General features: G+C 38.1%; 1 protein-coding gene across 4 annotated transcripts in view; it reads right to left on the reverse strand.

Annotated features, from left to right (window-relative positions):
- The window catches only part of cabin1 (calcineurin binding protein 1), a 146,126-nt gene that overhangs the window by 69,053 nt on the left and 63,301 nt on the right, over nucleotides 1-13,772 (reverse strand). For all 4 annotated transcript variants that reach the window (XM_079896190.1, XM_079896189.1, XM_079896188.1 and 1 more), the window contains one exon: nucleotides 7,516-7,629. In XM_079896190.1, the coding sequence (XP_079752316.1) occupies nucleotides 7,516-7,629 (114 nt within the window). The remainder of the gene's footprint in view (nucleotides 1-7,515; nucleotides 7,630-13,772) is intronic.

Raw genomic sequence — 13,772 nt, forward strand, 5'->3', positions numbered from 1 at the left:
ATTAGTATGAGAAAACAACTTCAGATAAAAAAAAAGCACCTGAAGCTTTACCATCAGGTTCATGACTACTCATAAATAGCTTCAAAACCATACAAAATGTACTAAACTCAACTGACCCGCGGAAGAAACGCAAGCTATCATGTCTGTTTCAGGCCTACAGCTGCTTCTAATGCGATCGATATAATCTGACAGCAAAATCATTGAATTGAGCCCAGCAGACACGGGGCTTCCCTCACCATGCCTGACCATGCAACAACAAAAAGTTCAAGCTAAAAACTAAAATAACAAGCAGCACTTCAAGCATAAACCAACAGATGAAGAGACGATGTGTAGATTTCAGGAACACTGCAAGGTGTTTCTGATAAACAGTTCAGATTCAACACATTTGACTAACAGAGCGAAACGTGAACGCATCAGATGCAGTGTGTAACTTTCACCTCAGGGATTCCCCTAGACACACAACTGCTCAAAGTGTCGAGCAAGAATGACAGCAAACATCTGAAGAAACATCTGCACTCCAGAACCGCAAGCCTGAGAGGAACGCGGGAACAAGGAGGTTCCCAGTTTTCTGACTCACCCAGTGCACTTCATCACTGCCTCTCGTATTGACGAAACGCAGGACTCCGGCACGAGCTAACTATTATCTGCGTCACCACTCTCGAACGCTCACTTTCTTTCTCTTGCTCCGCTCCTTCAACTCTCACACACTGCTCTCCGCAAACCTCCTCTGACACTTTTCCTTTCCACGGGCAAAAGCAGAAGGAAAAGGAAACCAAACAGGAAAAACAAAAAGGAAGAAACTCACCATCACCGAGGAGAGCTACTCCACGCTCTGCCTGTATGAAGTGTGTGTGTGTGTGTGTGTGTGTGAGTAAATGGGATGTTTTGATTTTTCTGTAATGCTCCAGCGAGAGAAGGCGAGCTATAGTCCAGGATTGAGAGAGTGAGATGCACGCGTGCGGAGGGAGGAGAAAAGGAGAGATGGTTGAACGAGTGTGCCTTAGACTAGCGTTCGCTCTCCTCTCTTTCCAACCCTGCCATCGCAAAACAAAACGCCCACGCTTGTCTTTCTCTGCTCTGACCCCAGTGCGCTCGCCCTCCCTCTCTCTCTCTCTCTGTACACAGGCAGAGGGACCGCCCTTTCTGAACACACCGGCCAATCAGAGAAGAGCTCTGTTTCTCAGCTCAGAAGTGCACACCCACACACACACACACACACACACACACATACATACAGAGAGAGGTGAACGACAGCAGACAGAAAACATGCAACAGGATGTTAGTGTGGGTCAGAGGGAAAAGGGTGTGTGTGAACACACACACACACACACGAGGAGAGGCGAGATCAGAACAGTTAAGAAAAAAGAGAAAGAAGAGAAGAGGTGAGAACAGGAGAAACAAGAATTAAAGCAAAGATGAGAAAAGAACAGAAGAAACAAGAGGACAAAAAAGAGAAGAGGTGAGACAAGAAGAGAAGACGCTATAAAGAGGAGAAGTTTAGAAAAGAGATGAGTTGAGAACAAGAATAAAAGAGAAGAAATGAGGAGAAAAGAATAGAACAGAGTGAGAAGTGAGATGAGAAGAGAAGAGAGAGACAAGAGGACAAAAAAAGAGAAAATACTATAAAGAACAGAAGAAAAGAGGTTAGATGAGACGAGAACAGGAGAATAAGAATAAATGTGAAGAAACGAGGAGAAAAGTTTAGAGAAGAGAGATGAGAAGAGAGTAAGAGACTAAGACGAGAAGAGAAAAGGATGAGAAAACTCAAGAGACAAGAGGACAAGAAAATAGACAAGAGCATAAAAAACTAGATGAGAAGACGAGATGACAGGATGAGTAGAAGAGAACAGAAGAAAAGAGATAAGAAGAGACTGAGACAAGAGAGAAGAGGTGAGACAAGAAGAGAAGAGGCTATAAAGAGGAGAATGTAAGAAAAGAGATGAGTTGAGAACAAGAATAAAAGAAGTAATGAAGAGAAAATAACTGAACAGAGTGAGAAGTGAGATGAGAAGAGACCGAGACAAGAGGAGAAAACATGAGACAAGAGGACAAAAAAAGAGATTAGATGAGACGAGAAGATGCTATAAAGAACAGAATAATAAAGAAGAGGAGAAGAAAAGAGGTTAGATGAGACAAGAACAGGAGAATACGAATAAATGTGAAGAAACGAGGAGAGACGAGAAGAGACAGGAAGAGACTAAGACGAGAAGAGAAAAGGATGAGAAAACTCAAGAGACAAGAGGACAAGAGCAGAAAAACTAGAGACAAGAAGAGATGACAGGATGAGTAGAAGAGAACAGAAGAAAAGAAAAAGACCGACAAGAGGAGAAGAGACTAGAGGAGAGGTGAGACAAGACGAGAGAAGAGTAAAAGAGACAAGAAGAGCTGAGACAATAGCAGGACATGAGACAAAAAGAGGTAGAAAAGAGAAGACGCTAGATGAGAGGAGAAGAAAAGAGACTAGTGGAGGATGTGCGACGACAGAAGATGTGAAGGGAAAAGCTGAGACGAGAGGAGAACAGAAGAGACAAGAAGAAGAGGAGGAGGAATAAAAAGACGAGATGAGAAAAAAGAAAAGAAGCGAGACAAGGAGAGACGATAAGGGAAAGAAAAAAGCTGAGAAGAGAAGAGACAATGTGAGACACAAGGAGAAAAAGAGAGAAGAAATGAGAAGAAAAGAGGTAAAGGGGAGAGAGACTGAGAAGAGAAGAAAAGAGAAGAAAAGAGGTAAAGGGGAGAGAGACTGAGAAGAGAAGAAAAGAGAAGAAAAGAGGTAAAGGGGAGAGAGACTGAGAAGAGAAGAAATGAGAAGAAAAGAGGTAAAGGGGAGAGAGACTGAGAAGAGAAGAAAAGACGAGCAGAGGCACAAAGCTGAGAGGTGAAGTGTGTCATTTATTACAGACACAGAATAAATCAGGAGTGCAGAAACTCAGGGTGTCACACAGCTCTCATTACCTGTTCTCCCTCTGTAAATGTTTGTGCTTTTCCACTGACACACACACACACGCGCACACACACACACACCTGGCATTTCCAACCCCCTGAAGCTAACAGGAAAGTCAAGATGCAAATGGAGCTGACCGTATCTCTACATGTGAACCACAGGTGTTTGAGGCTGCTGAACTTTCACACACCAGCGCTTCACACACACACACACACACACACACACACACACACACACCATTCAGTCGGTTTCATGAGTTACACTGCGCAGACGTGCTGGTACAGAGAGAGGTAATTCCCCTGAAGGTTCAGTTTAAAACGTTGCGTTTCGTTTAAAAACGGAGATCTTTTGCTACGTTTGCACCTCCCGTCCACACTAAAACGGCAAAAACGGAGACCCAAGTTTAGAAATGCTGCCGACCTTTTAATCCTTTTAATGTGGACGGAGATCAATTATAATACGCAGCTAAAACGCTGGTGTGGACGGAGATCGTATTCGTTTTAATTCTCCGTTTCTAAACGAAAACGCAGTAGTGTGGACGGGGCCTAAAACTGTCCAATTACAAGAAGCCGAATGCAGAAAAGCTCAAAACTGTCAAAGAGAGAGTCAGAAACTCAAAAGCTAAAATAAAATATTGACAGGTCCATCAATAAACAATTAAATGAATTATTGAAAAAAAAGTAAATAAATAAATAAAATACATTGCTAAAATAAATAAATAAAATTTACTAAAATAAAATAACAATAAATAAAAATGTCCAAATATTGACAATTACAGGTGTGATGATGAATGAACTGTTCAGGCATCCAAAGAAAACTGGACAGGAATGTTTGTTTTTCTTGAACAGCAACTGCAAAACAAAAACAAAAATATATATTATAAAAAAAAATGTGTGCATATTTTACACTGCGGATCGATATGATTTTTAATGGTTTTAAGAGAAGTCTCATATGCTCACCAAGCTGCATTTATTTGATAAAAAAAATAACAGTAATATTGTTAAATAATATGAAAATTTAAATGAACTGTTTTCATTTATTCCTGTGATCAAATGCTGAATGTTCAGCATCATTACTCCAGTCTTCAGTGTCACATGATCCTTCAGAAATCACTCTAACATGATGATTTGATGATCAAGAAACATTTATGATTATTATCAATGTTGAAAACAGTTGTGGATCCTTTTTACAGGATTCTTTGATGAACAGAAAGTTCTATTTCATTTATTTGAAATAGAATCTTTTGTAAAATTACAAATGTCATTACTGTAACTTTTGATCAACTTAATTCATCCTTGCTGAATAAAAGTATTGATTTCTTTTATTTATTTTAGTGTATATATTTAATTTAGTATATATATATATATATATATATATGAAGAGTTCAGATGCAAAAGCCTCTAAGTGGCATCTGAAATTTTCTTCTAGAATGATCATTTTTATGATCATTTGATCATTTTATATATAAAGATCATTTAGAATGATTATATATTATAATCATTCTACATAATAGAATTATATATGATCATTTATAATGATCATTTTATATATATATTTATATTTATATTTATATATATATATATTTATTTTTTTATTATTTTATTTATTTTTGCTGTCCAAAATCCTGTCCAGTTTTCTCTGGAAAACAAAACAAAACAAAACAAAACAAAACAAAACAAAACAAAACAAAACAAAACAAAACAAAACAAAACAAAACAAAACAAAACAAAACAGTGTAGATACTGTCAGGTCCATGTACTCCAGGTGTGATGAAGAATGAACTGAAGTCTCGGGCCAGTGGTCCAGCAAGAGCAGGAGAGTGGGCGGACACATATGCCAGCGCATATGCCTGAGTGTGTGTGTGTGTGTGTGTGTGTGTGTGTGTGTGTGTGTGTGTGTGTGTGTGTGTGTGTGGACGTGGGAGACAAACTGTGTTTGTGTTTTTCTGATGCGTTTAAGGCTTGGGCCAACAAATACTGCCAGAGCCCGAGGCAAACTAGAGCAGCCTGACCCATATCACTCACTCTCTCACACACACACACAAATGCAAAGACTCTCCCTCTCTCTATTTCACAAGCTTTCCGCAACATTGCAAATAAAAAAGATAATTACTTGGGACTGCAAAAATGAACAGATATTCAACAATTAATTTAATTATCGATGACCGTTTCTATGTAAGAGTGAGCTGAAGTGAAAAAAGTGCACAATGCAAGTTGTTTGAAACACAGGAGCATTTTATATTAAATCCTTCTAGAAGGTCATATGAATATAGTTTTATGAATCCGGATGTGGCTTTGACAATGTGATTGTGTGGCTGAACACGGTTGAGAGGATTTTCAGAAGGTCATAATTTACATTTTACTGTTAAATGTTAATTCAAGCATTCCCATATGGCCATACAGCTACAGTCACAACAGCAAACCATTAAATGTCGCTGTTGCCATTAAACTTCAATAACTTTACAGAACGTGTGCATAGACTTCAATCAAATGGAGTAAAACTTGTCTGGTCTCAGACTTTCGCTTTATCCTAATCATAATTAATTATGATATAAACCTTTAAAGAGATAAATTCATAAAAATGGTAACTGAGTGACTATTGAAGCTTTAGTTCTTGCAATTAAAACTTATTATCTCGCAATATAGCCTCTTGTACAGTAATCGCAACTTTATATTTATATAAACTATGAAATTCATAATTTTATAAGTAACTATTTTTATTGTTAACTTTATTATTATTACTTATTTACCTTTACTCTCACTGTAATTATTATTTTTGAAAAAAAAAACATTTCTCTTGCATTATTACAATAAAAAGTAATTTGACTTCATTTATAGCATTTGCACTTGATTAAAACTTTTCTGATGCTTTTAATCTTTTTGTTTTATCTGCAATTTATTTCGTAACCTTAGTTATAAACTTAAATCTGCACATTGTTTGAAGGATTCCACTGGGAAACGTGGAATATCTGATTAACTGAAGAAATAACTAGTGTCGGGTCCGAGTTGAGTCCAGGTCCTTAACCAACTGAGTCTGAGTGGGAGATGTTTTTATTGACTAATTTTATGCAGTTACTTATTTTACGAGTCCGAGTCAAGTTCGAATTCAAGTCAACCAGAGTGTGTCCGAATCTGAGTTCATTCATAATTGCAGTCTGAGTTTGAGTCTGAGGTCGTTTACACCTGTACTAAGATGTGTTTTGGTCGACTGGATCACAAGTGGACGTTAAATACAGGAGTAAACGGGTCTAAAACGCTTTGAGCTTGTCCAGTTTCCTCCACTTCCAGAGTTAGTGGAAAACACTTTCGACCGGATTGCTTTCGTAGTGTAAACGCTCATGTGACCGAATGTGTTCAAACAGCCACTAAAGACCGTCTTCTCTCCGTCTACTGGTCTAATGCGGGAACATTATGGGAAGAGCGATAGAGCGGGATTTAAACTGTCGACTGAAGACTCAAGTTTGGTTTGAAGATGAAAAACGTACCAATCACAATGTTCTCTCTCCATTCCTGATTTCTGACACACACTCACAGCGTTCGGCTGATCTCGTGTCTGTCAGAGCAGAAACTGAAGCTGATGTTCTCCGTGTTTTTCTCCGTCGTCTCCGCGTTCATATGTTAATATCGTGAGCTTATTTCATCCATTAGATTGAAAGATCTGAAAAGACATGCATTTACCCTCCCAAAGACCCTCCCCTCGAAGAAATCAGGACAGAAGTGTTTGAAAGTGGACAGAAGAGACGGATTAAAACACCAGGTGTAAACGGGAATGTGTTTCCCTCGATCCACCAAAGCACATCTTAATACCAGCTGTGAACAAGTCCAAGTGCCACAACTCTACAAATAACCTTAAAAAACAGCCACTATACTTCAGTGCATAAGCTCTTCAGAAGGTTTCATAAGCCCAGCACCGGATGCTGTGTGTGTGTGTGTGTGTGTGTGTGTGTGTGTGTGTGTGTGTGTGTGTGTGTGTGTGTGTGTGTGTGTGTGTGTGTGTGTGTGTGTGTGGATTTTCCCATAAGCTGATGACAGGTGGGCATGAGGTTGGCGTATCCTAGTGGGCAAAGCTCTGAAGCCCAGCGAGACGAGGCGCACTTGTGTTTTTATACTGCAGCGTGCCAATACTGACAAACCCACAGGTTGTTCCTCACAGCGAACGCATACACAGCCAAAGGTACACACACACACACTAATACATGGCCTTAGCTCTGGGAGGACGGTACCAATGTGCCAAAAGGCCACTGGGAAAAACAGCAACAACATATGAACACACACCATAGTGATGCCATCTGTCTGCCTCATGGTGCGCAGCGAGGACTGTAAATCCAGCCAGTTTGGGGCATTTTCAGCGAGTCGTCGTAATCTCTCTGGATTTATGTGTGTGAGAGTGTGTGTTTGTGTGTGTGTGGAGGGATTTCACTGCACTGAATCACACACGTGTATGAACAGAAGACTCGCTCACATGCTGAACATCATATCTTCACAGTGGATCATGCTGTAGCTGTAAACGAAATTTGTCATGACATGGTGAACTTTGACATGCATGTGCGTCTGCATGTGTGTGTGACTTACGTTGAACAGATTGGTCTTATTCCTCTCGCAGAAAAGTCCTTGTGCCGGCATGTGCTTCAGCTGTTGCCATGGGACACTGCTCCCTAGCAACACATCTCGTGCCCATTGCAGGTTCTGTGAAAACACAAATATATTCAGTCAGTTCTGTGTGCAGGAAGGCGAGTGTGTGTGTGATGACTTGAACCGAGTGTAGTCGTGGGGGAAAACCTGCATGCTTCACTCTCACACACACACACACACTCCTAACGGAACACTAGAGTCCCGCTTAACTGCGCAAGTATATACTATTCAAAAAATAGTATGCAGTAGGTTAAAGTTAAACATTTCAATTAAAAAGCTTCAATGATGTATGCAGTGTGTATATTGCTTGATTTTGAGAAAATAAAGTAACGGTATGCATTAGGTAATAAACACTGTATTACGCTAAAGTGTCACATTACTTCAGTAAGCAGTAGCCGCGTTTCCTTTGCAGATTTGACATTTATTTTCTAAATGTTGATTAAAAAAAATTTGCGAAATGACGGCGTTTCCATTAACCGCTGTTATGAGACTAAAACGTAATTTTTTCCTCTCGCGAGTCATTCCAACAATCATTGCGACGGATGTTGCTAGGTTTACGTATATCTCAGCCCCCGCACTAGACATTATTATTAATGGAAGGAGACGTATGTGTGTTATACAAGCATTAATGGCAAGGAAAGCCTCTTATACTGTGAGTGGCTCATATGAGTGTTTCTCCTTCCTATCTTGAGAAATTGTGGCATTTCTTTGTTGTTTAGAATCCAGTATTCCCGTCATACTTTTGTCTTTTATGAGTTTAACAAAGAACTCTGTCTCGTCTTCTGTCCAAACATACAGCGTCATCTTGATCGACTTTCACGCACACTGATGAACTGTAAATGTGTTTCCATTGCAGTTTTTGCAAAATATTCCTTTTTCGAATTGTCTGAAAAACCTCCTCATGTGAGCGGGAAAACTTTTTTGCGATATATGGGTGTTTGTGCAAAATTGACGCGTTTCCATTGGGCGTATTTTCAATGCGCAGTTTTAATTTGTGCAATTTGAAGGGTAATGGAAACGCGGCTAGAGATAGTATACGCCTACTAATAGTATGTGAAACAGCATGCAGTAGCTATCGATAAACATAAACCATATTTATGCTACAGTGTCACTTGACTTTAATGCAGTATACAGTTAGTGTGCTATATTGTCTGTGAGAGTATATACTATATACTGAATACTGATTATATGTGCAATAGTATGCAGTAGATAACAAAAAGTGTAGTATGCAGTGAGATAAAAATCTGAGCATTTCAAATTATTATATATTATACATTGTCATGTGACCTCACTGCAGTATGCTACTGTTTTGTTTTTGTTTTTATTGCAGAAAGTAACAATAAACTGTAGTTTGCTACACTACTGTCACATAACCTCACAAAAAGATACTTTGCTTTTTAATCTAACTTTGACTAAAAATGGTTTTATGTAGTTAATTCGTCAGTATGGGATACATACAGTACTGTAGGGTTGTGCCGGTACCAAATTTCAGTAGTCGGTACCAATACCAGTAAAATATCACGATTCTCTGTAACAATTTCGATACCATAGCAAAAACTGTTGAATTACGTACTTTAAAAAAAATGTTGTCTCGTTTTGTCTCGTCCGTTGTTAATCACTATCAAGTTCTCAGTCCAGAAACTTTGCAGTGTGCTTAGCAACATGAAAAACTGACTAGTATTTCCTGACTAGCACCTCTGATAGGCCACTGCAATCACACGCTCAACAGATATGATTGTGATTGGCTACAATGCTCAACGCTTGCAAGTAGAAACCTTGAGCACTCAAACAAACATGAAGAGTGTTTGAAAGCTGTGTCTTTCAGCAAGTATCGCATATATCCGGCCCCCTAACAGTCGACTAAGTGTTAGTCAACGAGAAGAGGTTTAGTCAACCAAAACTAGTAGTTATTAGTCAGAAAATAAACTCAACAGGATGTGGCGAAGTCACACAGATCGTTAACGGCGGGTCTTCGTGGTAATTACAGTATGTCAGGCAGGAAAACCAAACGCCCGCCTATCATCCATCAACCTCAAATATGGCTTATTTACTTCTGACATGCAAGTAGTAATAACTGTACATATCCGCTCGCTCTAAAGTTCATCTAGATATATGTGCGTTTATATCATTTTGTTGTTATTGTGAGTGAGTTTACACAAATAAAAGCAGACCCTTTACAGTTTTGAATGATATATTACACATATCGTATGACCAAAAAAGTTGTTTCAGCTGTTATCAGTAAAAATGCAAGTGTTCGCGTTCTCCACAAACTTACAAACTTTTTTTTAGTACTGACTGGCACTGCTAAGATGGGAAATCTTAGTTTCCCATCTAGAATTGAGAATATTTGCATTGTGTGCACAGCAAAAAATACAATGAGAAGTATGGTCGTATGTTTGACCAAACCCAGAAAAACCCAAGAAACTACTTTAAAATGTAAACGAACAGCTCCCATTAGACAGCAAAAGACTGAGAGCTAATCAAAGCTCTCGTGACACTCCAATATAATTACACTGTATCATCCCATCAAATCCATTTCCACACCGCTAATTCACTGTTAATGAACACATAACATCATAGCGCTGCAGTCTGACTTCTTTATTAGGATACAGACACACGTGTTTCTCTCGCTGCGCGTCACACACTGTACAAACGAGAGCTCAACGCTGTTTGGGGCCATTCATTAAATCTGAGAGCTGAATTTCCACGCTTTCACCGTGGGGACGTGCCGATTAAACGCATTGTGGCGGTTATGAAATCTCTGGGTTGTCATGGTGGGGTGATTAAATTTCAGAGCTACATAAAGATCAGACAGATTTCTCATTGTGAAGGGATGGAGTCCTTTTGGTAAGAAAGTGTCAGCAAAGAGCACAAATACACATGCAATGGAGAGAGAGAGAGCGAGAGAGATGACATGATATAGTGACTCCAAACCCATATGACTTTCTTTCTTCCATGTAACAGAAATTTTAATAACTGTACTGGCTCCTTTCGAATGCAATCATAATGAATAAGATGCTCAAGCTTCAAAAAAAGATGACCATAACGGTAGTCCATAAGAGTCAACTGCTCTATTTCAGGTCTTACGAACGTCATATGACAGAATGAAATGTAACTCATTATTCAGTGATAATCTTCCCCTCCAATGAGCTGCTAATTGATTTATGAACCAATCATTCCGACAGGTGTTGTGGACTGGATCACCCAATGCACAAATAAGATCTGATTCAAAAGAACAGTTAATTCAAGAGTTAGTTATTGCCATTTCTCTTATGAACTCTGAATATGAATGTGCTAAGAAGTGCTAGTGCAGATGACATGATCTTCAATGAACACATTTCAGTCGGTTTATCACACAAAACTCAGAAGACTTGAAATATATGAACTATGTTTATGATACTTTTATGGTGTTTTTGTGTCATTCGTCAATAATTCACTGTTTGTGTCAAGGAAGAAAGGAAGTTGTAAAACTGTCATTTTGGTTTGAAGCATCACATTTGTTATGGTGAAGAAAGAAACAAGCTAGATATGAACGGTTATGCCAGGAGAATATTAATCACAGAGGTTTTATTCTACCCGAAGACCAATAATGCTTTGCTTTCTTTTCAAGTGTCCTCCTCTTCCATTAAGCAGTCACTGGTATAATTATACATGCCTATGGATATATATTCTTTCTTCTTTTATTTTTTTGTTGCTACAAATGCAGCTGCTATTGTTCTGTACAAACGGGAAACTGGAGATTCCAGGAAGCAGAACATGAGATAATCACACGCAGGGACTGCGTGATGTTTCCCAACCACAGATATTTCATACTGCATTATTGTCATCAATAAAATGTCATTGTGACCATTACATTTTCTCTTGCATATTAGTGGCTAACACTGCAGGTCGGCGTGTCACGTGCATCATCATACACAGCAAGAGATGAGTCAGTCTCAAACACTTAATCATCAAGATAAATCATGATTTTGTTCCACTATTTTACATCTAGGTGGCTTAAGGAACATTCCAAGTTCTGAGGGGAATTTGGTCAATTTTCCATAGGTAAAAGCTGAAGACGAGCAGATGTTTCATATTGTAGACGTTTTGATGTCAATCACGTCACTTCAGCGAGGGTCAAACTGTTCTTACAACTGAAACTCAATTAGCTAATAGAGTTGGGTAGATTGATTCATTTGAAGTCTTCTGTTTGTTCTGACAGTTCATAATTAAATACTACACTGTACACTGATGTTAGATTAGTAAAAACAGTTACATTGTGAAATATTATTAGCATTTAAAATAGCTGTTTTCTAATGTAATATGTTTTAAACTGTAATTTATTCCTGTGATCAAAGCTGAATTTTCAGCATCATTACTCCAGTCTTCAGTGTCACATGATCCTTCAGAAATCATTCTGATATGATGATTTGCTGCTTAAGAAACATTTATGATTATTATCAATGTTGAATATTATTTTTTATTGTAACATTATAAATGTCTTTACTGTTACTAATAATCGATTTAATGCATCCTTGCTGAATAAAAGCATTCATTGCCTTAAAAAAAAATATCACACTGACCCCAAACATTTGAATGGTAATGTATTTAAAATTGCATATAATAAGTTAATTAATTTAACATGAATTTAATCCTTGTTATTAAGTCAATATGACTTTATCCCCCCGGTTTCACAGACAAGGCTTTAAACTAGTCCCGAACTAAAATGCATGTTTGAGCGGTTTCAACTGAGAGCAACTTGCACTGACATGTCTTAAAATATGTCAGTCTCACACCAGTAATGTGTTTTTTTCTAAGGCACGTTTATATCCTTAATCTAAGCTCTGTCTGTGAAACCGGGCCTATATATCAGATATATCATATTATATAGACTTATCATAATTATCAAACCATAATTATAAAACAGATGATTGGTCCAACATGCTAAAAAACACAATATATTTACAGCTATACTGTATGTATATCACTGCACATCTCCCATTAGAGGACAACTATTAAAAGACAATAAATGAATTAAAAAATGTTTTTGATATGTGACCCTGGATCACAAAACCAGTCTCATGTCGCACGGGTATATTTGTGGCAATAGCCAACAATACATTGTATGTGTCAAAATTATCCATTTTTCTTTTATGCCAAAAATCATGAGGATATTAAGTAAAGATCATGTTCCATGAAGATATTTAGTCAATTTCCTACCGTAAATATATAAAACATGTATTTTTGTGAGTGAATGCAGCACAATCGTGAACATAAATAAACAACTTTAAAGGAGATTTTCTCACATCAATGGAAAGCTTATTTATTCAGCAAAATTGTGACCCATGTGACTGGTTTTGTGGTCCAGGGTCACATATATGTAGTAAGTAGTTTTATAAAAGCAATAGAGCACTTGATGTCCTCTATAACACATCTAAAGAGCTTGCTGTGTCCAACAAATGCCGCCAGCCTAATTCGGCAGGATTTTGATGTGTTTAGCATGGGTTTTTACATGAGTTGACCACATATGTGAAGTACGGCAAGCCCCACTGGCCTCGTGTGCACATATCAACTCCACATATCAACCACAAGACAAAAGCAAACTGAAGCGTCTGCATACGAGTGTGAGTGTAAGTGGTTTGTTTAGTGGTCAGTGGTGTTACACAACATTCTGGCATGCAGATAAACTTGGCTCTACTGCTCTTTTTGCACCTATGAGGCGAGTGGGCACAGCTTTCAATATCTGTGGGTTGTGTCCTCTACTGCGCACTGGCTTCAAAAACACACACGCACGCACACTTGCTGGTAAATATGATATCATCCTCTTGGCTCGGTTAACATTACAGATAAAGCTATATCTGGAGTGGATGCTGGCGTTCTTGTGCAGTAAATTGTTATGCCTGTCATTTTTTGTCAAAATAATTCCCAGCATTATGTGAAGAGACAACCATAAGTGTAATTATAAGCCATTTGCAAGGTGATTTCTTAAAAAAAAAAAAAAAAAAATATTGTTTTGAATGGCCTAAGTGTAAAGTGGAGTTAAATTAGATGAATCTCATTAACACCGTCATGTTTACACTTCACACAGAAATCAATAATGTGCATAAAGAAAAGTAAGCCTGTTTCCAAGGCAATTATGTAAATTCTCAGTAGTCTACTGTAAATTGAGAAAATATTCTTACTAGAATGAGAAAAAAAGATTATTATATCAAATTAAT

This window comes from Squalius cephalus, assembly GCF_949319135.1.
Source record: "Squalius cephalus genome assembly, chromosome: 16".
Taxonomy (NCBI): Eukaryota; Metazoa; Chordata; class Actinopteri; order Cypriniformes; family Leuciscidae; genus Squalius; species Squalius cephalus.